The 24,686-nt window shown below is 40.9% G+C and overlaps 1 protein-coding gene across 4 annotated transcripts in view; it reads left to right on the top strand.

The window, feature by feature from the left end:
- HTR4 (5-hydroxytryptamine receptor 4) overlaps positions 1-24,686 on the top strand; it is a 158,418-nt gene that overhangs the window by 106,110 nt on the left and 27,622 nt on the right. For 3 of the 4 annotated variants that reach the window (XM_053376554.1, XM_053376551.1, XM_053376553.1), the window contains exons 5-6: positions 508-661; positions 3,494-4,062. In XM_053376554.1, coding sequence (XP_053232529.1) covers positions 508-661; positions 3,494-4,062 — 723 coding nt within the window. Of the gene's footprint in view, positions 1-507; positions 662-3,493; positions 4,067-24,686 lie in introns of those variants that run through there. The other variant, XM_053376555.1, reaches the window with a different exon arrangement.

Here is a 24,686-nt window from a genome sequence, read left to right as displayed (position 1 = left end):
TAAATGCTAAGAAGCTGTGCTTATTGTTGGATATAGTCTACTAGTACGTGACCACCTGTGCAGACCTTTCAGCTCATTAGCATAAATATCAGCAGGAGGGGAAATCTGTGTCAGATGCAAGGGTCATTAGAATCTTCCTCAGAATCTTGCTTTCCTGTTCTTCAGATAACGACAGCTGTTTTTCAGTTTACCAAATATTAACAGTTTTAATGCTAAGCAATCTTCTATACACAGGTTGGCTATATGTGAGCTTTAGCTTTTACATCAGTTTTATTGCACAGTGCAGTGTACACTGATGATACTGTATTAATAATAATACGAATAGCCAGGATTGTACAATTTCACATATTTCTGCACAGATGAGAGAAGCATTAGACTTGCTCCCCTATGCTTCTCAGCAAATTGCTGGAAGCCAGTGCTTAAATTTCACAGATTTGAAAAGATGGGACTGGTTGAAGAATGTTTGGTTCCTTGTTTCCATTAATTCTTTTTTCTTTCATCTTTCAGGTACTATGCTATCTGCTGCCAGCCGCTGGTTTATAGGAATAAGATGACACCACTGCGCATTGCTGTAATGCTGGGTGGCTGCTGGGTAATCCCAATGTTTATTTCTTTTCTCCCTATAATGCAAGGATGGAATAGCATTGGCATCATGGATTTGGTGAGTAGACCCTAGTTGTCTGGTGTGAAGTTAAATTTTGTATGAGCAGGTCTTGTATTGACCAAAATCCCTCATCTCTTTAAATAGTGTGCAGTTTCACCCAAGAAGATTGAAAGAGAAGTTCAAAATTGCTTCCAGACCATTTATATTACCAAACTTAGGGTCAGAAAGGCAATTTCACTTCTGTCATAGTGTTGGCTGCTGTGCCTAGGAATTTATCACCTTCCCTTGGAAATCTGAACCCCACCTGCCACTTTATTTTACTGAAATGACTCTGACCTTTGTGCACACTCTAGAACTCATCACTATTCTTTTCCATTTGTGATCTGAATATTTTATCATTCACTCGATTCACTTGTTCCACTCGTTGCTAAAGTTGACAGAGTTGGTTCTAGATAGCCTCCAAAAATATCCTGTGATTCTATGAAATATCATTACTGTGAATTTAAAGAGTCTTGCCATGAGTCTTGCTCATGGAATCCTAGAAATGGAAGTTCCTGTAAAGTTGCAGTTCATCTAGACCCTTGCACCGAGTCATTACAAAGTGATTGATGATCTGTAGTTCATTCACAACTTTTTAGGGCTGAAATAAATATTGCATGAATCTAGCATAGCAAAACCCTGATGGACCACTTTTGTTTGTTAGTTAGAAGTAGTTTTGAGAGCAAGCAATTGGAAGCAGCTAAGTGCTGTAGGGAGGGAATGCGTAACCCTTCTTCTGATCATCACTTTTCTATAGTGCAGTGGTTCTCAACCTGTGAGTCCCCAGATGTTGTTGTACTACAACTCCCATCATCCCTGAGCTCTGGCCTTGCTAGCTAGGGGTGATGGGAGTTGTAGTTCAACAATATCTGGGGACCCACAGGTTGAGAAAGGCTGCTATAGTGGCTCCCTCTGAATCACTTCTACATACATATGGTGCTATGTGGAATTCCAGGTGTGTGCTTGCAAAGGTAAACACCTGTCTCGAATTCATGAGGAAGAAGCATATCTGCAGGACAGTTACTTCAGAAAAGCAGTAGAAAAGCTAGTCAGCGCTTTCCCCTCCCTTTTATCTTCCAAATTTCTGCTTTTCAAAGTGGCATTTTAGTAAGAAAAGCAGCCACCCAGATCTTTATTTACACCCACATTTTGTTTAGTATTACCCTGATTTTCAAAAGATAGATTTAAGTCTACCCTAACAGATATATCTCCCTTATCTGGAAGCATAATCTGGAATCCTCTCATAACCTTGGATTATCTCAGCCCAGTGGGTCAGGTCCACAAAGGCAACTGGGAGAATTGGTCATGTTGCCAAAGTACATAATGTCTGGATTTAGAAGCTTTTTATTGGGCTGTGGGACATAAAGTTGGACATTCTGAACCATTAGGAAGAAGGTAAAGCAACTATTTAAATGTGTAGTGAGAGCAGCATTTTGCATGCTATGATTTAGGCCAAACAGTGGAAGGGACCCTGACTAGATGATCCCTGGGGTCCCTCCCAACTCTACAATTCCATGAAAGTCCTTGAAGGAGACATTAATGATTACACGCTCACTCTGAATATCTGCTGTGGTCTGACAGGGATACTGAGTGACTGACAGATCACAGTGACATCCATGATACCTTCAGAACTCATTGGCTAACATGTTGTGAAAGAACCTTTTCTACTTCTATCTATTTTCCCCTCCCTTCCATTGATTTCCTTCCAGTGAATGTTGTTTTTACTTCTGTGCATTGACAACATGCCACCCTTCATAATAACAGTTCTTTAAATTGATCCTCCTTACCATCTAGTAAGCTTGCTGTCAGCCTAGCATGAGGGACAGTTGGCAACTCTTTCCATGAGACTCAGACCTGATACTTTCTGAAAACTGCTTTCAGTTCATGCTCCATTTAATTTACAACCATGAACTACTACAACTGTCAAGAAAGAGATGGGGTTTTTCATCACCCTGCCTTTCACAATCAGTACTAGCAGGGAATGATGGGCAGGCAGAGGAATGTTCTATGCAGTCAAGCAGTCACAACCACTGCAATAGGCTTGGTGCCACATTTCTGTAAGATTCCACTGATGGAATTATTTTCTTTAGCAGCCTATCAGTAATTAACATTCCTTCGTTCCTCTACTATGCATCTATACACACATGTGCAATATAGTATCTGCAGTATGGGCATTGATTCAGCAATAACAAGAAGATTTGGGCATTGTGTAATCGTCCGTCCCAAAAAAGGTTCCATTACATTTTGAATTGCGACTCATCCTGATATTTAAATGTCAGAGAATAAACATTTTCTTCACTGTATGATAAACATAAAACATTCAAGGAAGATAATAGAAATGGAGAAAAAAATATTCAATAGGTCAATTCATAACTATATTTATTAATTTTATTTCCCAATATTTATTTACCATTTGATTGATAGAAGTGGTTTACAAACAGAATAAAGAAATAAAATGATCAGTAAAAAAAAGTTTAAAACAAGTACTTTAAACATTCAAAAATATTTAAAATCAATTATTAAAACACACGCCTACATTTTACATGTCTGGATAGGCTTGCCTAAACAAAAATGTTTTTAGCAGGTACTGAAATGAGTACAGTTAGGGTGTCTGCCTGGTGGCAATAGGCAGGGAGTTCCGAAATGTGGGTTCTGCCGGTTACGCAAAAGACATGGAATAACTGGGAAATGAGAAATGGTACAAGGGTTGGTGGGGAAAGTTCCAGATTCTCAGCAGTGTTGTTTTTCATTCCACACATGGGCAAATGAAGCAAAGAGAAGACAATTAATGATCAGAGAAGCTATAATATATCCTTGTCTTTCTTTGCTTTTTTTGTTCATCTCCCTCAGGTAGAGAAAAAGCAATTCAACAGTATGTCCAACTCAACTTACTGCATATTTATGGTCAACAAGCCCTATGCTATCACCTGCTCTGTGGTTGCCTTCTACATTCCGTTTCTGCTAATGGTGCTAGCCTACTACCGGATATACATTACAGCCAGGGAGCATGCTCATCAGATACAGATTCTTCAGCGTGCAGGGGCCCCAACAGATGGGAGGCCACACCACCCTGACCAGCACAGCACTCACCGTATGAAGACTGAAACTAAAGCAGCCAAGACCCTCTGTATAATCATGGGGTGTTTCTGCTTATGCTGGGCACCATTCTTCATCACAAATGTAATAGACCCTTTCATAGATTACGCAGTTCCTGCAAAGATATGGACTGCTTTTTTGTGGCTGGGATACATCAATTCAGGATTGAATCCCTTCCTTTATGCATTCTTGAACAAGTCTTTCAGACGTGCCTTCCTCATCATCCTGTGTTGTGGTGATGAACGATACCGAAGGCCTTCCATCTTAGGGCAAACAGTCCCTTGTTCCACTACTACTATAAACGGATCTACACATGTGCTAAGGTGAGTGGTTGTTCAAAACTGGGTTGAGAAAAAAGCAAGGATAATTCTGTTTTCATCCACTATACGGGGAACAGGGATGGATTTTTTTGTACTGAAGTAGCCAGGGCTATGGCCTGATTTAGAAGAGCTGGCATGTGCACATTTCAGTGGGTTAGCCATTGGCCTCCCCTCACTCAAATCTTCCTTGCTGCTCTCAGTATGGCAACAGGTATGAAAGAGGTATCCTGCGAAGGGGATCTATAAATGGAGCTTCATGGTGGAGCACAAGAGGAAAGGGAGAACATATGAGTGCAGAGGAGTATTGTGAAAAGAGAAGGTGTCAAGGGAAAGGAATGTCTCCACAGATACCAGAGTTATCTCATCTAGTAGCATGGTTCACCTGGATGTACTTGACAAATGTGCATTTTGTTAATACTAAAGTTGATTGTCCTGCCAAGATTAAATTCCTTGCAAATTCCTTTGGCACCTATCAGAGACATGGTGCAGTGCCACTGTCTAGTCTCAGCATGGGCTAACATGTATGTCACACTGGGATTCCAAAGAAATCAATCAAAATGTTTTGATCCTAAGGAATTATTTTACAGATATCAATTTGAGTCATTTACTTTGTAAGCACCAAGTCAGTAATTTTTCTGGCTGAAGTGTTACTATAGGATGCATAACAATGTTTTTGTGGAGGCAATGAGTAAGACGTGGTCTATTATTAACAGGCCTTTTGTTTAAAGCTCACATCAAGTTGAACAGGTATTGAACAATACTGAAAGTTTTACTAGTTATTATTTATATGTTGTTGGTATCTGTCTATCTCAAGAGACAATGGAGTGCACCATCAGTGGTGAAGTCAAACTGCTGGAGAATCACCTCACCTGCTGTGGTTGCAGGGACTGGTAATAACTGCTGCCTCCCACGTTGTTTTTGCTGTGTTAGCAACACTGAAGTGGACTCTCCAGGGCACAAGCCTGGGCAATGTAAATGCAGGTCCTGTACTGCCCAGATGACAAGATCCCCCTCTTGTTCTTGCTGATGTGGTCCAAAGGAAAGCAGAACAATACATTTGGCAGCAGGAGTTGCTGGAAGGAGGCATACAAGATGCCATCCAACCATCTTACAAATTCTATTCTGGATTTCTGTAGGATTTACTCCTTAGCCTTTGATTCTCTCAAATATATTCTGCAAGGCAGTGGAGGTTTAGGGTCAGAGTTTTCCTTCTTCTAGATGGGCTACCTTCCCAGGTTGATGAGCCCCACCTGCCGCTCACTTCCCTCTACAGCCATGCAGAAACCACCTTCAACTGTTGGACCCATTATTGCTCTCATCCACTTAATCCACCAGAGCCTGTCTTTGCATGCAAGGAAAGTCCCTAACTCACTGAGAGTTTGAGACCCATTGGCTACCGTCACATGTATAGCCCACCTTTTCTACATCCATTGTTAAACATGGCTCAGTGACCATAAGAAGCAGCACATCACCTAAAAATCCAGTACAGTTTCCCAAAAGAAACAGTAAAGAACATATCAATCAGATGCTCAGAAGAACCAAAGAGTTTTTACCATGTATAAAATATATGTTAGTAGGCATCAGTCTTATGTCCAGGATATAGGATCCAGAAACATCCAAACAGAAAATCAGTTCAAGTAAAAAGTAAAAAAATAAAAATGACTCGGTTCAATGACTCAGAACACTGAGTCTAGTCTTTTCTAAATTAGTTAATTTGTATAAGTTAATTTGTTTTTAAGGGGAGAGGGACAGGGCTGCCCTGGGAGTGGGCCCTAGCCAACGGAATGGCTGGGGCAGCTTCCATGGGGGGAATGCATTGGGACACCTGATCTCAGTGATCACGGGCATGAGGATTTCTTATTGTTGCTGAGATAGCAAAAGGATTATTCCTGGTTTGCAGGGTTACCTACAGATTGTCAACCTTCCTACAAATATAGTGGTGCCTCGGGTTAAGAGCTTAATTCATTCTGGAGGTCTGTTCTTAACCTGAAACTGTTCTTAACCTGAAGCACCACTTTAGCTACTGGGGCCTCCTGCTGCTGCCGCGCCGCTGGAGCACGATTTCTGTTCTCATCCTGAAGCAAAGTTCTTAACCCGAGGTACTATTTCTGGGTTAGCGGAGTCTGTAACCTGAAGCGTATGTAACCTGAAGCATATGTAACCCGAGGTACCACTGTATTTGAGCTCATGACCTTAAATTTTTTACTTAGCATTAGTTGCTATGATGGCTGAGGCATAAAACTTTCAAGGGAACAGAGGAGATTGTGTTTCTTCAACCTGTTTATATAAAATTGGGAAATGCTGAGGCACTAAGATTAAACTCCACTGAACAGCGGAAAAGCTTGCTTCATCATGCAGGCTTCCATCCATCCTCCTCCCAGCTGGAGATTCTTTAACGATCGAACATAGCTGCTCAGGAATGCCTGCTGTGCACACTGCTTCATCAGAGAGCAATTATGTTTTGGTTTTCTCAGCTTCCTGAACTGATGAAGAAGGTGTTTGCTAGGTCCCTATGTGGTTGTAAATTTTACTTGGGGTTTGATAATAGAGACTGGTCTAATGGTGATCTGTGGTCCACTCTGCTTACCTAAAACTGTGGGGGCGGGGTTAGAGCTGGGGCAAGTGGGGGCGGGGAGCTAAATTGCAGAATACATTAATTTTTTTTAAAAAAAGGTGTCATTGGAATAAGACAAGAAGCAAGTCTTGGAGTAAAAGCATGGATCCCCCTTTCCTCGAGGGCTCATCATAATGTGTCCAAACTGTGTGTTTAAGTTTAAAATTGCATGTGTTATGACTTCCAGTGCTTGTGGCCACCTGGAAGTCGTGCTGATGAGTCACAAGTGGGAGAGAGACACCCTTAAGGAATTGGCAAAAATGGAAAGGTCTCTCCAGCTATGCTGATCTCTGTGTCAAAAAAACAACAGGGTATTGTTTGGAGACACTTTCATGCTCTCGGGGCTCATGAAAGGCTTTCCAAAGAAGCAAAACCAAGTCTTTTTATCTGGGGGTCAAATGTAGTCAGTGACTGCCTATGCCTTTTTGTGTCTGACGAAAAAACTCGGCCACCAATCAGCTATATTAGATGAGTTTGTTGGATGGGGCCAATGACCTGTCCAGGCCAATGTCTTGTTCTCACAGTGGCCAATCAGACACCTGTGGGGGGGACCTGCAAGCGGGATCCAAGCACAGGAGCACTCTCCCCTGCTGCAGTTTCCAGCAACTGGTATTCGGAAGCATTAATGCCTCCGACCGTGAAATATAGATTTATTTCAGTAAGCAGTAATTTATTCTTTGATATCTGCTGTTTTCAAAACAAATTTCATCCACAGCTACAGAAGAGGATTTGCAGTGAGAAGAATGATACATCTGTGCAAACTGGGAAATCAGTGCAGCCATTATGAATTTATTATATATAAATATTTGGACACTTAAATCATAAGCAGCACTATGCTGAAGGGCATGATTGAATGCATTCCATACTGTACAGAATTTAAGTACTCATCTTAGTTTAGATTGATTCCTGTATTTTACAATTACTAATGATAGGTTTAGGTTTCAGTTCCTTCCAGCTCTAAGCAGCAGGTTTGTGAAGCAATGAGTGTAATGAAACATGAGTTTTCATCGCACTCAAGTCAAGATGCATCAATTTAAACACACCATTTCTTTTATCTGAACAACAAGAAAGCTTTTGATACAGACTTTTACTAAATTTTGCAGGATTTCTTTCTCTATGAACAACAACAAGAAACCAAGCTGAAATAGTTAAATATAAGAATTATAATGCTATCTAGTATATGTATACTTGCACGGCAAATGACTCTACAGGTGCTGGCAAACGTCTTTAGCTTCAGTCTCAGAAGTCATAAAATCTTGATTCAAAGGGAGGAATGCAAGCTCCTGAATTCTTCTGCTTAGATTCAATTCCAGTCTGGAGAATTGCAAGCATCCACTCACCCCTAAACCCACAAAAGAGAAACTGCCAGTTGTCAAGAGTTACTTCTTCTAGCTGTGCAAAATTATCAAAAGCAAGATTCCTACAATCCGATGAGACAGGGAGATGTTTGCTGCTCCTTCCTTGTGAGTAGAGCACATAATGCCAGTGAATTTTTCCTACAAACTGGAAGGACAATGGAATTCCATATGTAGCTGGACCTATTCTGTAGTGTGAAAATGGATTAATAATGCATGGAACACCTTGTCTGAAGGTTCAATTACGCCAGGTATGGGGAACCTAGAAAACTTCAGGTGTTACTGGAATACAGCTCTCATTGTACTTGACCATTAGTCCTTGTTGAGTGGGACTGATGGGAGTTGTAGTCCAACAATACATGGAGGGCCACAGGTTCCTCACAGTCCAATAGTGCCTGATTATTTGTGAATGTTGGCAAATTTCTCCAGTGCTGAGAGGCTTATTGCTTCTGAACCTTGAGGTTTAATCAAGCCAACGTCTTACATTTGTTAAGACCTACCTATTGTATCTCTCTTAAAAGCCACCTTTTCAATGTTTCAATGCTAGTTACTTTATTCCACATGCAATTGGCACACAAAACAACTTTCAAATCTGCACTACGTTAGAATATTATCAGGAATATGCTGGGTTTGTGTGTGTTGAGGGCAAGAGTGTCAGTCTCTTATGGCCCCTGGCAGGTGATGCTAAGTTCAGGGTCTCCACAGAGGAAAAAGATGCTACAGGGATTGGACTCAGGGATTGACTGATAGCAAACATGCTAACCCAGAGAAGCAATAGAAAGTACCTAGTAACCATAGCCATTTACTATGACACGGAATTCTTGTGTTTATATGAAGATGTGCTTTCTTTTCTCTCTCCTGCTGGCTGATTTAATGTGATCAGAGCTAAGAAAGCCCTTGCTAAGTTTTATTGCAGGGTACCTTAACCCACTCAGTGCAAGACTCAGCCTGAAGCAAAGCATTAAATGTAGCAACGTAAAGCAGCATCACAAAACAAACTAGGGGAATAGACAAGCGTTGCTGTGAGGGGTGTGTGACAAAACAAGACCACTTGGTGTCAATCTGGTGCCCCACTGTTTTTAAAGTGACCTTTAAAAAGCTCTATGTGAGTCAGAGCCATAATTTTCTTGACTGCTATGATTTTAGGTTCCTTTGTATTAGCTTTGCCTCCTACGTAAATGGCAGAAAGTAGCTTGGCCTTCAAAATACATTTTATGATAGCATCCTATAATGAAACAGATTTCAGACCAATATTCTTTCCTGCTGCCTGTCTCTCACTTTGGGTAATTCTGCTAAAATCCTGTTTTCCTCCATATTTCCTTCTTTGAAGGCAATGCCAAGGTTTAAACATTCACGACAAAGCAGGGTTTACCTGCACAAAAATATTGGGGTAATTAAGAGAAAAAACGTGGGACGCGGGTGGCGCTGTGGGTAAAACCTCAGTGCCTAGGACTTGCCGATCGTAAGGTCGGCAGTTCAAATCCCTGCGGCGGGGTGAGCTCCCATCGTTCGGTCCCAGCTCCTGCCCACCTAGCAGTTCGAAAGCACCCCTAAGTGCAAGTAGATAAATAGGTACCGCTTTATAGCGGGAAGGTAAAGTAAACGGTGTTTCCGTGTGCTGCGCTGGTGGTGGCTCGCCAGCTGCAGCTTCGTCACGCTGGCCGCGTGACCCGGAAGTGTCTTCGGACAGCGCTGGCTCCCGGCCTCTTAAGCGAGATGTGCGCGCAACCCTAGAGTCAGACACAACTGGCCCGTACAGGCAGGGGTACCTTTACCTTTATCTTTTTAAGAGAAAAAACAGTGTGCAATAGACAAGCATTTCTTGTTTTCACTTTGTAAATTCTCACCAATACAGTTTTCACCATCAAATCAGACAAAGTAAAAACGTGAGCCTGAGATGTATATTGATATCCTTATAATTTTTTTGTTGTGATTTTATACATCTATTACTGATGTCATTTGATGACATGGGGCAATCAGCTATAAAATATGTCCTCCTGTTGCTCTCTGATGTAATTGACTAGCTTCTTTCAAGGACTACAGTTCACCAGAAATACCTTGTTCTCTTCATATGGCTTTCCTTTAATCTTCTCTCCAGTTTTTACATTTCTCCCCCCACCCCCCACGTTAAGCTGAGCCCTGGAGAAGAAAGTCTCCAGAGACAGAATAAAATCATTCATTATATTTTCAGGAAATTTTTTCCTAACCATCAAAAAATAATTTAGCACTGTACAGGAAGAAGGGAGCTTATCAGTTCAGCTAAGGATACCTTGCACTCACCCTAAATTGTCTTTTCTAGTACTGGACAGTATTTCAAAGGCGGCTCTTTCATTTTCCATTTCCTTGGATTTCCAATTTGCTGACCCTCAAAGCTGCCACACTAGTCATTTATCACAAACTTTCAATGTGTTTGTAGCTATTAAGGAAGGTAGATATATTTCTCAAATGATGTTACTCTGTTGTTCGCAGCCTGCATCTTGCTTAACTTATGTGTCTCCCAGAATGCCAGTGATAGTGGAAGTGTGTTCTTGGTTTACATAGCTAGAAAGGGCAGCTGATGGGTGGATTGTCGAGGTGAACAAACTAAACCTGCTTGTTCAGGGAAGTTTTTAATGTGTGACATCTTAGTGTATTTTTGGTCTTTGTGGAAGCCGCCCAGAGTGGCTGGGGAAACCCAGCTGGATGGGCAGGGTACAAATAATAAATAATTATTATTATTATTATTATTATTATTATTATTATTATTATTATTAATATTATCATCATCATCATCATCATCAAACCTGGACAGAGCCCAGTGGATAACCATGGGACATACAGCTACTTCCTTTCTGAGTAAAGAGACTGGGTATAATGGACTTGGGACCTGCACTTGTTGTGTAAGCCTTTCTGTTGTTCTCCTTCACAAACAAATCTGGGAGTAAGCAATTAATTATATAGCAGATAAAACAGCCGAAAACAGTTTCTGTAACAATGCTACACTGTTTATGCCAAAAAGCCAATGCCAACATTTTTAATGAAGCATTTTTAATGAGGGAAGTTCTTCCTCTCATGCAGAGCTATTTAGTGCACAATGTTGTGGTATCTCAGAAATAAAAGTGAAGGCTAGTTGAAACATCACACCATGTACACAGGTACACAGATTCTGTGCAGTGATATACTAAGCAAATCACCACCACCACCTCCCATATGAACTTGCCTTGGCCTCTAAAATGTGCGTTTGGAAGCTCTCCTTTAGATGCTATTCTCCGTGGTGGTTGAAGACCACAGATAATACTTTTTCAGTGATGGTTCCACATTTCTAGAATTTCCTCCCCAGTTGGCTTTGCAAGGAACCAACATTCAGGCTTGATATTAATAAATTTTCATTTTGTTTTCACTTATGACTGGAGCGATCTGTAATTTAGCTGCTACTTTTTGTGATCTATTTGTTCTTAACTACTTTGGGATTGTTCCAGTTGCAGATGTCTATGGATTTATTAATGCACTTTTGATAGTTCATAATAGAAAAGCTGGATATAAATATTTTAAATATGTAAAAAACAAAAACAAAAAGCATAACATTTGAATCCTGCTTTCCACAGGGCTGTAGTGACTTATTAGTGTTGCCAGAGTGGGTGTGGTGGTCTACATACATGCATCCCAGCATAGAGAAAGGAGTTATCTATAGCTTCCAATGCCTTAAGTTACAAGCTTCAGTTTTCATCAAACTATAATGCATACAGTTTAGGAGTGACAGGAAAATGATGCTACTGGCTTCCATCTTTGCGAGGAATCAAAGGTCATGGGTATGTTTCCTTTCGTATATCCTAATGGTGAACATCTTTGTATAATAGAAAACAGCTTGCCTAATTTCCTCAGTTTGGACATAGAAGAGTTTCTTTAGAGGATTGAAAACATTAGAAGTTTCAAGTTCTTAATTAAATTTATGTATTTTGCTTAGATGTAACATTCATATATTTGTCAAAGCAGTGGCATTTGCATTCATTTCCTACATTTATTGTAGAACCTTTTTTCTCAACTCTTCTTCATATCCTTGCCCGCAAATATCATTATGCGTTGCTTTTTTGTGTATGCTTTTTATTACTCTCCCTCTCTCTGAAGAGCTTTTAAATTGATACTTTGATGGAGAAGATTTCATTACATTTAACAGAATGTCGTTCTTAAAAGAATCCTGAGTAGCCTGTAGCTATATTAGTCCTGTTGGATTTTGCTCTCCACCTAAGTAAAAAAAACAAACTCGAGGCTGGTAGCTCTCAAACTTCTTTTTTTGTAGACCATTTGGTGGGCCAGTTAATAAAGGTTTGTTTGTTTACATATCAAAGCACATACATAACTCATATTTTTAATTCTTAATTAGTATCATCACCCAAACAGTACCACATTATGAAAATCGTGGGCTTTAAATCACATCCTTTAAGTGGTAAAGTCAGTGTGTTTTTTCCTGGAAGTACCCAACGGTACCACCACCTTTTTGCGAGGAAGGGGGGCTCTTGGACCCTGTTAGAGCATCACACCTTTCCCCCCAAGCTCGGGAAGTATTTGCCCAGCTTAGGGAGGGAGGAGCACTGCTGACAGGATCTTGGAGCCCTGCTGCCTTCTTCCCAAAGCTGGGCACAGGAGGCCTCTTCACCTGGCCGGCAAAGCCACAGTAGGTGGGTGAGTGAGGGAGCATCGAGCAGCCAACTGGCCCTCCCCATCCAGCCCTGGCATTAGGCCACTCCCCTCTCCCCATATAGCAACTAATAAAAAAGCTAAGCACGTATACACACTCTGCACGCCCCCATGTTATATTCAGTTCATTAAAATGTGTAAAATACATATGATGTTGGTTGTTAAGCCAACTCAGCCAGATGTGGAACCGGCTAGGGTCCTTGGGTAGTAGGCTATGGTGGAGATGGTGGGGGTCTCAGGTGTACTGCCAGGGGTATGGTGGATGTTGACTCCAAATAACCTGCCCAGGGGCCATTAATGAGGAACTTACACACATCACTCTTGATAATCAGGAGGTCCATTCCCACTCAATAAAGTCCAAGGCGGGCCTGTCCCCCTGGAGCGGCAAGTCATGTCCAGTTTGTTCTCCTTCATGGGTTAGGCCTTGTTGCCTGGGGGAGGGGTCACTGCAAGTGGGTCCGCAATGACTCTGCCTTACATATAATAGTCATTTGGTTTATAGATAGTACTAGAGATTGGAGGAAAGCCTTTGGTATTTTCATATTTCTGAGTTCTCCGCCCAGGACTGAGGAAAACATGTTCTTTCACTGTTGACAGAAGTGGGTCCTGGTCTTTAGTGAAGTCAGTGTCTTAAATTTACTGCAGAATAAGAAAAAAAAGGTAAAACTGGCATTGGAAGAAACCCTCTTTTGTTCAGCTACAGATAACTGGAATTAATTGCTGGCAGGGGGGAATGCTCACAGTTTGACCCTGATTTGTACCTTAACAGGAGAAGGAGCTAGGCATAAAAACATTAATCTTTGTGCCACAGATATGTTGTGTGTGGATTTAAGCTAAAACTCCAGTACACAGCAAACATATACATACAATGCATGCCATCCTAATATTTTTTACACAGCCAAAAACTCACTCACAAGCAATAGCTAGAATATGTATTAAGTAAATCAATACATGAAACAGTATGTGTTGTCCTTTTCCAGTCCATATTTTCATTGCAACTATTTGGTAACAAAGTACCTAACTTATGTTTCCAAAATACTTCTCTAATTTTTAGCTGTTTATACAATTCTTCCCCTGAGGTTTGTACTCATTCTACACAGCAAAATTGTGGGGATTCCTTGTCATGCTTACATGCAAGAAAGGAATTTTACTATTACAGCCTGTGATTTATTTGTTCTTATGTGACGCTCATGTTCACAAATATGTGTTTTAATTTTTCTTGTAGTCAATACCGACATAAAATATTGGGCAATGGCAGCACACTGAACACAAGGAATACACATGAAGGAATAATCTTTCCCCTGGGGAGAGATGCATGGCAATCTGAACCCAACATTTGGTTAGCAGCATGCAACAAACTATTTTCATCAGGGCAAATGCTGCCATGGGCAGACAAACTTGCATGCTGAGTGCTGATTGTCCCATTCAAGGCAGAAGAAATGCCTTTGCTTCAACCAAAATCCAGCTTCCATGTTGACTTTCCACTGTGGGAACTGAAAGTAATTTCATGGCCCTTTTGCTGAAAAAGCAAGAACTTCAAAAGAGAGGCTGAGGTGGAGGCAGGTGATGAAAGAGGCTAAAAGTGGTATGGGTAGTATCTAAAGATTAATGGAAACATATTGTACAGATATCTCTCAGCAAATGCTGTTATGATAAAGGGAAGGAAGAATTCACTTTTCGCAGCACCACAAGCTACCTGCTTTCTTAATTATCCATCTTAATTTCAAAATGAATCGGTATAAAGGCCCACTTACTTAGAATTTAACCTTCATTAACTTCTACTTTGAAAATGCATTTTAAAATCCCAGAACTGAACTTCAGAGATAATTAAACAAGACATCATAAGAAATGAAAAGAAAGCTGGAATTTCTTTAATGAGCTGTCTTGCACTTTTGCTTTTGTTTTGACAAGGTGTTTTGCCAGTATTGGTTGGCATCTCCAGGATACTGGGCATCTTACTGTATTTTGTGCCTTGGCTTCACAGCTGTCTGCAACTCCAACCAGTCATAGACGATACCTAGGGCCAGGAGAAATCCTCCATTTCTGAGCCAAAATGAAGTTATCCTTTTGAAATTCACATTCCAAATTTTATGATGCAATTCCCCAACCAAAACATGTGTATATTAGGGGAAAGTATGTATGTAAATGCATATGTTAGTGAAAATAACATACAGAAATGCATAGTATTGTGAAAACTGCAAAAATGTATATATTGGAGGAAATATGTACTAAATCCTGGTGAAATTTTAAAGGACTTTTTTAAAAAAATTGCAAAGTTGATTGATGATTTTTTTTAAAAAAATAGAAACTCAAAATACTGTGATACACTAAGCTTTTGTGGAACCATGCCTGGATGCATAAAATGTCCTTATTTGTAAGATATGTACATTGGTACATGAGGGGGAGAGATGGCAACCTGTAGTTTATGGTGAAGGAAACATGGTTTGGGTTTGTGGCCACTCCTGGTTAGGGCTCACATGATTGGATTTTCTTCCATTAAAAATAAACACCCATGCATGTATAAAGTGTGCTGGAAATATCAGGCTAGAACTCCTGTCCTTGCAAGGTAGTCAGCTATGTGCTGGTCTGGAAGAATGTTCAGTGGTGTGAGCAACCAACTGCTGTCTGAAGTTGAGAAACAGCTATACCATTTCTGGTATTTAAGACCTAGTTCAGAATATCTTTGGAATGGAACATTAACAGAAAAACATTACTCAATGAGCTTGAACTGACCATTTATTTGTTTCGGTGCGGCAGTCCATTTACAATAGTTCACTATTGCTTTGCCTTTGACAGATTAACAGTTAGAATACAGAGACGCCTTAAGAGCATTGTCAACACTCCTACAAAGAGTGTTTGTGCATTTTCAAAAGCTGTAAAGCTTAAAGTCCAGGCAGCTCTAAAGGTATAAACATCTAATATGTCACCCCTCTCTTGCTGAAATATATGTGAACTGCCTGCTGTAGAGGTAATTTTATCATCATTGCTCCTACCCACCATCCTGAGGTTTCTCAAGCAGCAGGTGTCCTTGTCAGGGAAGTGAACCCTGAGTGGTTCCCCCCCCCCAACCACTAGGAGGGGGAAAATGTAAATAGAGGCAGATGAGAAAGCACACAGCAGGACATAAAAGGCTAGTGGAGAACCTGTCTGACTGCCTTAGCAATGATCTCTGTCTCTTTCCCTTTCATGTTTGCTGTTGTTTTTAATATCTGGCCCTCTTTCTTAGTATTTTCAGAAATGCCCTCACTGTCAAGCATTGTGTTAGTCTTCCAAACCCTTCTGCTTTACATTTAAAGATCAGGCATCTTGGATATCTAATCCAGCATGAATGTTACAGATACAACAGTCAAGCATGCTATTGTGGCTGCTGGATCGATAGGAGACATGAAGCCTGAATTCTCATTATATAAGCACCATCAAGCCGCATCACATTGATGACAGATCATTAACCCAAATGGTATGTGCTGCTGTTTTAAGTCCTGCCATTACAGGGCAAAGGCCAGTAGCGTCTGCAGGAATCAGTGTCTAGGTGCAGAATCAAAGCAGGAAAAAATTGACTGAGTTGTTTAATTGCACTAAAGCTGAATACCTTCAATGTCTAAAATACATCCAGTTTCTCTTTAATTATTTGTTGAGTATAAAAGACTGTTGCAATTACTGAGGCAAAAAATAATCACAAGAGTACAATTACTTTGGCTCTGTCTGGAAGTTTAGCGAATTAAATTGTGGTATCCCCTGCCCCATTATCCATGGCTATGGCATCTTGCTGTCCTTGTGATAATTGTGTTAAAGTTGTTTTTAGAAATGGTTTAACAATGAAGTATTATGAGTAGGGTTTATCACCTTGAGATATGTTTTAATCTTAACACCTTTGATGCTTCCAGTATTTGGAATGTCTATTAACATATTAATGATCCTTACTAAATCTTCTTATATGAAGCTACTGTGATAATTGCATTTGCTGAGTAGGTGTGATATACTCACCAATCTCTCTGTTAGCTTTTTCCATGTAACTTTTGAGTATGTGGGGAATGTTTTGGAATGATTTCCTTAGAGGCGCAATCATGAAATTGCTCTTGTGTACAGGGCTGATTCCAGGTTTGACGATGCCCTTTATGGGCCCATCCAATTGCAAATGAATTTGGGGGAAAATCAAATGTTTTGAAATGCACTGGAGCAGCACTGTGTTGGCCGCTCTGAGATATTGCAGGGATTTTGACATGGTAGCTCTTAACTGACAGGACAGGAATAAGTGCTGGGGAGCCTTGTGGCAGGTGCTGATGCCGACCCTGCTTCATGTGAATATTGCAGGAAGAACAAGTGACCAGGAGGAAGTAGGACCTGACAATATCTTAAGATTTCCACATAGGCCAGTGGTCCAGCATCCTGTTCTCACAGTGGCCAACCAGATGTATTCTAGCTGTGTACAGTGGTACCTCGGGTTAAGTACTTAATTCGTTCTGGAGGTCCATTCTTAACCTGAAACTGTTCTTAACCTGAAGCAACACTTTAGCTAATGGGGCCTCCCGCTGCTGCTGCGCCGCCGCTGCACGATTTCTGTTCTCATCCTGAAGCAAAGTTCTTAACCCGAGGTACTATTTCTAGGTTAGAGGAGTCTGTAACCTGAGGCGTATGTAACCTGAAGTGTATGTAACCCGAAGTACCACTGTATTAGTACGTGTTGTAGCTGCAATCATAATATGCTCTGGCATGATGAATGAATCCACACTTCTTAACAAAGCTTCTTTCTGTTGCATTTAGCAGTCTACATTCCTTTTAGTGCCTGGAGTAATATCCTCAATGTGTACCATTTACAAAATAGACCCATCTGTATCTGACAGTTCCTATGCATTTGGATGCTCTGACAGTGTGGATAATCAGGCTCCTGTGAGCATCCCAACCTATGGCTGCAGGGCACTAACGTTCAGTGTTGCACAGTGTTCTGAATAGGGCTGCAGTTACCCAGCTTTGAAAGTTTCAGTAGCAAGAGTTATAAATCCTGCAAAAGAGAGAACCTCTTATAGTTGTACTGAATAAAATCAAGATGTTTATCTTCTACAATGGGAGAATGTAGAAGGATGGGTAGCAAATGGGAGTTAGAGCTTCAAAATACCAACAGTAAGTAAAATGTATTCTAATAGGAGTCTACACTGGAAGAGAGAGATAACATTGAATGCTGAAACCTTTTGTTATAAGATTTGAGATAAAACCATCCTTGTGTGTGGTGTTGACTCTGGAGATGAATATATTTACATCCAGGACACCTTGAGCCTGGAAGCCACTGGCATGCTGATGCATTCAACTTTATTTTAAATTGTTATTGCCATGCTGGGATATAAGCAGCATGAAAGAGCTGTCGGTGTCTGAGCCAGGTATAGCCTAGAAGCCTAAGAAAGAGAATGCTGGAATGGTCTGTGGGGCAAACCACAACAAACCAGAAGCCAAGGCTTAGCACAGATACGTAACATAATTATTCACACACGCAAAGAATCCTGGAACTTAGTTTGCTAAGAGTGCTGGGTATTATAGCTCTGTTATGAGGAAACTACAGCTGCCATGATTCTTTGGGAGAAGTCATGTAACTTTAAATGTGTGCTGTGGATCTTCCCTTGGTAGATTTAGCAAGCAGTAGTGCAGGTATGAGCTGAACTTAAGAGTCAACTGAGTATCAGAGACTGTGAACCAATCTGCATTTTAGGAACTGCCTTTGGCATGACAATTTCTTCCAGGTGTATTGTGGGCTCTTTTATATAGAGCTGACCAAACTGGAGGCAGAGTTTGCTTGGAAACAGAAAAGATACATATCTTTAGAGTAAGGCTGTTCTTGTGGTTCTCCAGCTGGAGGCTGAAGTGCTGAAATTCAGATGCCAACAATTCAAGACCCTCACCCCACCATAGCTTGACAATTTAATGTTTAGTGCTTAATATTTTGTTTTCATATTTGTCATGGGTTGCTTATTAGTAATATATTGTTTTTAAAAACTGAGAGAAGAAAAAAAGTGTGCAACTCAATTAATAACCTGCCTCTACAATTTTGACAGATGCCACTGTTGTTTTAGTTGGGAAAATAGCAAGTATAAATTGGATTGCCAAGGCACAGCTGCAAGCTCTGCCCTGTACCTTTGAAATCCACTACCACCATGCATAGAGAGATCCTGGTCATATTTCCCCTGTGCCACCCTACTTTCTCCTTCTTTGGCGATCACTCGTAGCCGAGTAAGATTGTCTTCCATAGACACGGTTTTAACAATGAGTCTGAAAGTGACTGTGGAGGCCAATTCTGGACCCACACGTCCTTCCACAGTGGGGACATTGGTTTCTGGGTGGGAGTTGATCATGGTGTGGATTTGCCAAGTGTGCCTTCCTCTTAGCACATTTCCCCCTTGCGTCCTGAGTTTGAGTGTCTTCAAAGCCCATGACACCTTTGGTAAAGGCTGTTCTCCAACTGGAGTGCTTGCAGGCCACTGCTTCCCAGTTGCCACCCTACCTACAGTAACAGGACTCTGGGTATGCCACACCAAGGGCTAGTGTGAGGAGTAAAGGTGGATCTATGTCTTCCTTCTCTCGCAATGTATCACAGCCATAGCATATCTCTTTAGGTCTTCCAAAACAGAGTCATTGTTTTGAAGGATAATGAAAAACAATGACCTTGCTGCTTAAGGTTGCACCGGATGTCCACAATTTGGTTTCAGTGTAATTGTCAGTCCTGTGACATTGTATTTCTGACTTGAGTATGCATGCTAAGTAACTTAAATTAAATATTGTTTCAGCAAATTAAATATCTGTGCTGTTTCATATGCATGACTGTTTCCTATTTCAATATGCTTTGCCCAACCAGCTTGCATAATGAATTAATTTTTGCATTGTGCAGTTTGGGAGCATTGGCATATAATAGGAATATAATGTCCTTATGGGTCGCTGAAGCCCATTGGCAACAATTTCCCAGGTGTTCCATTAATGCTTCTCTCACAGATGAGATGCAGGCAGCTATGCTTGCTCCCAGTGGCTTGCCTGCATCCATATTTGACAGTTACTAGTCATCTCTATTTTGCTTTTCCAGTTCACAAAATCCTTCAGGGTGGGTTGTGATTCTTCTGTCATCTTCTTTTTCCTTTCCTAAGAAAGCCCTGCTGCCTCAGGCCAAAGGCCTATCTAGTCCATCATCATCTCACTGTGGCCAACTGGATAACTCTGGAAATCCCACAAGCAGGTCATAGGAGCAAAAGCCCTCTCTCACTGGTGTACCTGGCTCTGATTCTGGATGTATTATGTAGCTATCATGACTGATAGCTTTTTATAGTCTTAGTGTTCATGAATTTTCTTTAAGAGCGTAACAGAATGTTCTTCCAATCACTGAAGTATAAGAATAGCTATGATGGTATGAGATGAAGCATGAAGCACTTCTGTCAGCAGCAACATTGCCTCCTTATCAGGTATCACATTTGCATTCTCCTGTACTGGCAATAATGGTAATAACCCTTATTCAGTGTCTGCTACATTGAATCGAATTTTTTAATTAGCAAGAAGTCTTTGCTGATAAATTAAAACTTTATCTGTGTTTTCAGGATTTCTAATCTGATTGCATCTGAATGCTTTTTAGCCACCAGCATAGCCACTGCTTGGTATAAAATCCATCCTTGCTTCCCCCCACATGGCCTTTCATTTGAGTAACAGTTATATTTGTTTTCCATTATTCATGGCATTCACGTCTTCGTATCTCAGAGGTCTTAGCACAAAATTTGTACAATGTTAGTTTAGTACCATGAGAATCTGGAGAATGAGAATGAAAGACAGATTGATCACTGTTAGGTGAAGAGCTTCATACAGTGTTTCAAAGTGGGGACCTTGATCTTAGGTGCTCAGAGCTTCTTTCTACTGCTTGTCCAATTTGGTTGGCTTCGGACATCAAAGGGATAACCTTTCTGTATAACATGCAAGATCAATATTTGTTCATGTTGAATGTTAGAAACCTGTTCAGGCTTTCCCTCTGTTCCTACTGTTCTCCTCTGTAATGAAGAGACGCACCAACCAACCTTATGTTCAAGCCGCTTAATTAGATAAAGGAAGGTATTATTTGTGTAGTAGTTACATCAGATGTCATGCCACCTGGAAAATCTGTTGGGCTTGCAAATATTGAACCATTATCATAGCATGATAGGTAATGTTTGACTTTTCAAATACCCTTGGATTTTCTATGGCAGTCGCTCTTGAATGAGGAAGACAGGTCAAGCTGCTCTTCCCAGCATTATCAGGTGCCACCATGATTAAACTTGAGAACCTTGTGAGTTGGACTGGAGTTCTGGGCGCAACCCAGGGCCTGATGATCAGAGGAGGAGCTAAAGGTAATTCCAACTGAGATATGCATGCCACAGCCCTTAACACTCCTGGTCTAGGAAGTCATACAACATTAGAGGGCCAACCCAGGGTTGCTGACTGATCCACAGCTCCCAAATCTGCTGCCTTTCTTAAATCTGGCCATTCTGTCACGAATGGAGGCCACCAAGCCTCCTCTGCACCAGCAGCCTGTCTGATTTCTACCTGTCAACTGATCAAGAAACTGTCTCCTCTTTGGCCTGAACCCCCCTGATAAGACCCTCCTCCCCACAAAAAGTGATATCCAAAAGGCCATGGAATAATGGCGTGGATTTCTATGCAGAGGAAGATTTGCATAGTACTAACCTGGCCATTTCATAGTAGCAGTCACTGGTGATGTTATTTTTTAAAATGTCATCATTCAATTGTATGAGTATCTCGGCTTGTAGTAGATGGTTAAGGCATAAACCCTACACAAATCCAGAGTGGAGTCCAGAAGACGGTTGGACTGCATCTTGTGCTGCATCTTCCAGCAAGTCCTGCAGCTAAGCTGGTGCCAAATGTCATTTGCTCCTGAAACTGATTCTCTGTGTCTGCTTTCCTTTGGACCACAGTAGCAAGTGAGGCCGAGACGGCGGGGGGCAGGTCTTGTTATCTAGACAGCCAAGGCCCTCCATATGCACTGCCCAGGCGTGCACCCCAGGGAGGTCACTTTGGTGCTGCTAGCACAGCAAAAATGACGTGGGAGGCATCAGTGATGAGTTTCCGGTCTCCACAGCCACAGCAAGTGCTGTGATTCTCCAGCAGCTTGACTTCAGCCCTGGAGGTGCACACCATTGTCTCTTGAGACAGGTGACAACAACAAAAAATAGATGGCAGCAGAAGACAAAAGAGACATACAGTTTTTATTAGTCCTAGTGCCCCAGGCAACTAGCTATATTGTGAATGCAGTTTAGTTATTTATTGAGGAACACACAATAGCAATCTGTATCCAGCAACCTCAGGATATAAAAGCCAAGCTTGGGCAATGGGAAGCAATTACTCAATCCAGAACGGGAAGGTATATTCTCCAGCCCAGATTCTTTCAGGTCAGCAGTTTGCCTTGAGAAGTGCAGCAAGCCAAAGGTTGATCAAGTGAAGAGTTTCCTTATTTACTATTTATATCCAGTCTGATTAGTATAGTGTATTCATTTTGCCTACCAATCCCAGACAGGAGCAGTCCATGGTAGCTCTTGACATTCTTGGTGCAAGCCTTGAAGTCTCCATCGCAGAATAGAAACTGTGGGCAGGGAGGGAGGGAGAAAGAATAGAATGAGAGAGATAGTTTTAGTGTTGCTGTATGATTTAGTGCAGGCTGGGTGTCAGAAAGAACAACACTTTGAGAACTTTTGTTTTCTCGCTGGAATTGTTAACATCAATAAGGAACAGTAATCAGAAAGCAACAAAGACTCTGTGTTCAGTAAGGCTTTGCTACGAGATAATTTTCTGATGAGGGAACACAAAGTGACTCATTAGTTATTCCACAGCTGCAGAAAAAATTGGAGCGAAGTGGTGTTAAATGTTTCCTTTTCAGGATCCCAAAGGTCAGAAATGGCGTCCTAGTTGCAGAGCTGTGGCTGGCGTGTAGAACAAATTCTGTCACTGCCCAGTGCATGTTGTTGGGGGGAGCATCTTGGTGGTTCGTCTTCTGATTTAATGTGGTAGTTCATCCTGTTAAACAAATTGGGAGCTGAATGGATTGGTGATGTCTGGAAAGTCAGTTCAAGAAGATTCACACTGATTCTCTGCTTTCTTCCTTAATGACCTTTGTCTCTCTGAATATTTAAAGGTTTCCCCCTCCCCCCCAGAAAGAAACTTACTATTCAATACTATGAAGCACTGTCACAATGCAGCATCTCGTAGGACTAGGTTACCTGAAGAAACTCTTTTTCAGGAACTTGCTTTTCCCGTCCTACGGAACAAAAACTGTTTTGCTTCATTCAAAGTCTATTTTTAAATATCTGGTGGACTATGCATGTATTCAGTCTACGACCTTTTCTACTTCTGAGCCTTTTCTGACGTAGCAGAGCTCTTGACAATGTACATGCCCCCCCCATCAAAAAGCTGGCAAATGCTTTCAGCAATTGCTTTCAGCAGCTGCTTTTACAATGAGACAGTTGCGTAATTTCACATAAAGGGCTCATCCATTTTCATTCTCATCTCTCAAGCTGTTACGAAAGCTGCTTACAAACAGAGTGCTACCAAGTGTCTTTTGGTTCCTTCCCTGAGAGTTTTCTGAAAAGAAATTTGGGCAGATTCTTGATGATGTGCTATTTTTAATATATGTATTTGTGGTCTGTTTTTAAATAAATATAACAGCAACATAAAATAACAAAAAAAAAATACCAACCCACTCCCAAATAGCAACCCCCACTAATACTAGTTACTTCATTAAATTGTGAACATTGATTTTATAATTTTCCCAATCTATGGGGTGTGCCTTGCACTTTATTGCACCACTATGTGATGAAAAGGCTCAATTTTCCAGCAAAGTGATTGTAAAACTTTCTACCCTCTTTTGCTAATATCATTTTTAAATGACCATCTTCTGCAACCACGATATATTTAGTTGTGCCCAAGGATATAAATTCATTTCTAACTTTATGTAATCATTTCCTGTGGTTATATTTTGATAAGTTATTCATATTTTGCATTATCCATATGCCCAGATATTTGACTGCAGAACATTTCTGGGGGAAATTATATTTCTTCTTCTATGTATGTGTCTTGGGTGAAACAGGCAACTTATTGAATTGCATACCTCTGTTGATAATTTTAGGCAGCTTCATAGTCTTGGGTTGGCATAGTTAAAGCAGTTAGTTTCTGTAGAGTGAACCGTGCAGGTGTAAAATCTGTCCATCTTTATTCCAATAGGTCAGTTTGGATCTGCCATTAGACAAAATGTGAGTTGTCTAAAACACTCCTCCAAGTACATGAAAACAGAGGTGCATTTTTTGCAGTGTTGTGAAACCTCTGTCCTATGCAACACTTTATTATAACTAAATACCACTACATTTAAGTGACTTCTTATATAGGGGAGTGTCACCCAGAGAAGGAATTAAGAGAGAAAACAGAAGTGAAAAGGGGACATCCTGGTAGTTCTTGCTACATCTTTCCCTCATTTAAAAGGCTCAACTTCTACAGAAGCAATTATGGGATTTATCTTGTATTTTTTAAACAAGAAAGCAGCCCACACATTGTGTGAGCAATATACCCATATCTGCTTTGTAGCTCCTCACATATCTCCCTTGCCTTAAATATCTTTTATGGTCTTCTGTTGCAGACAGGACTCTGTACAAGATGAGTAAGTTTCTGACCTCATCCTCTGTTTCTCTTTTATCCTCCTACATTAATACAGTTGCCTCTAACTTCAAATGAGGGACGGAGTCTAATCTCTATGCCATCAGACTCCATAATTGTGGGAGATAGAATGCCATTTATGGGGGCATTTCTCTTCTCTGTGCTGCATATTAGGCAGTTTATTGTAACTTGCCATTATGTGGTGTCTGTTGTCAAAATGAGTTCAACGCTTTTCTTGTCTGCTGCAGTTTGCACACCACAGAATAATGTGTATCTCTGCTCTGTTGCTTCAGAAATCACCCGCTGGCTTTCCTTAATCTGAAAACATTATC

This window comes from Podarcis raffonei, chromosome 2, assembly GCF_027172205.1.
Source record: "Podarcis raffonei isolate rPodRaf1 chromosome 2, rPodRaf1.pri, whole genome shotgun sequence".
NCBI lineage: Eukaryota > Metazoa > Chordata > Lepidosauria > Squamata > Lacertidae > Podarcis > Podarcis raffonei.
The sequence above is the reverse complement of the archived record's forward strand: the minus strand, read 5'-3'. Positions and strand labels throughout refer to the sequence as shown.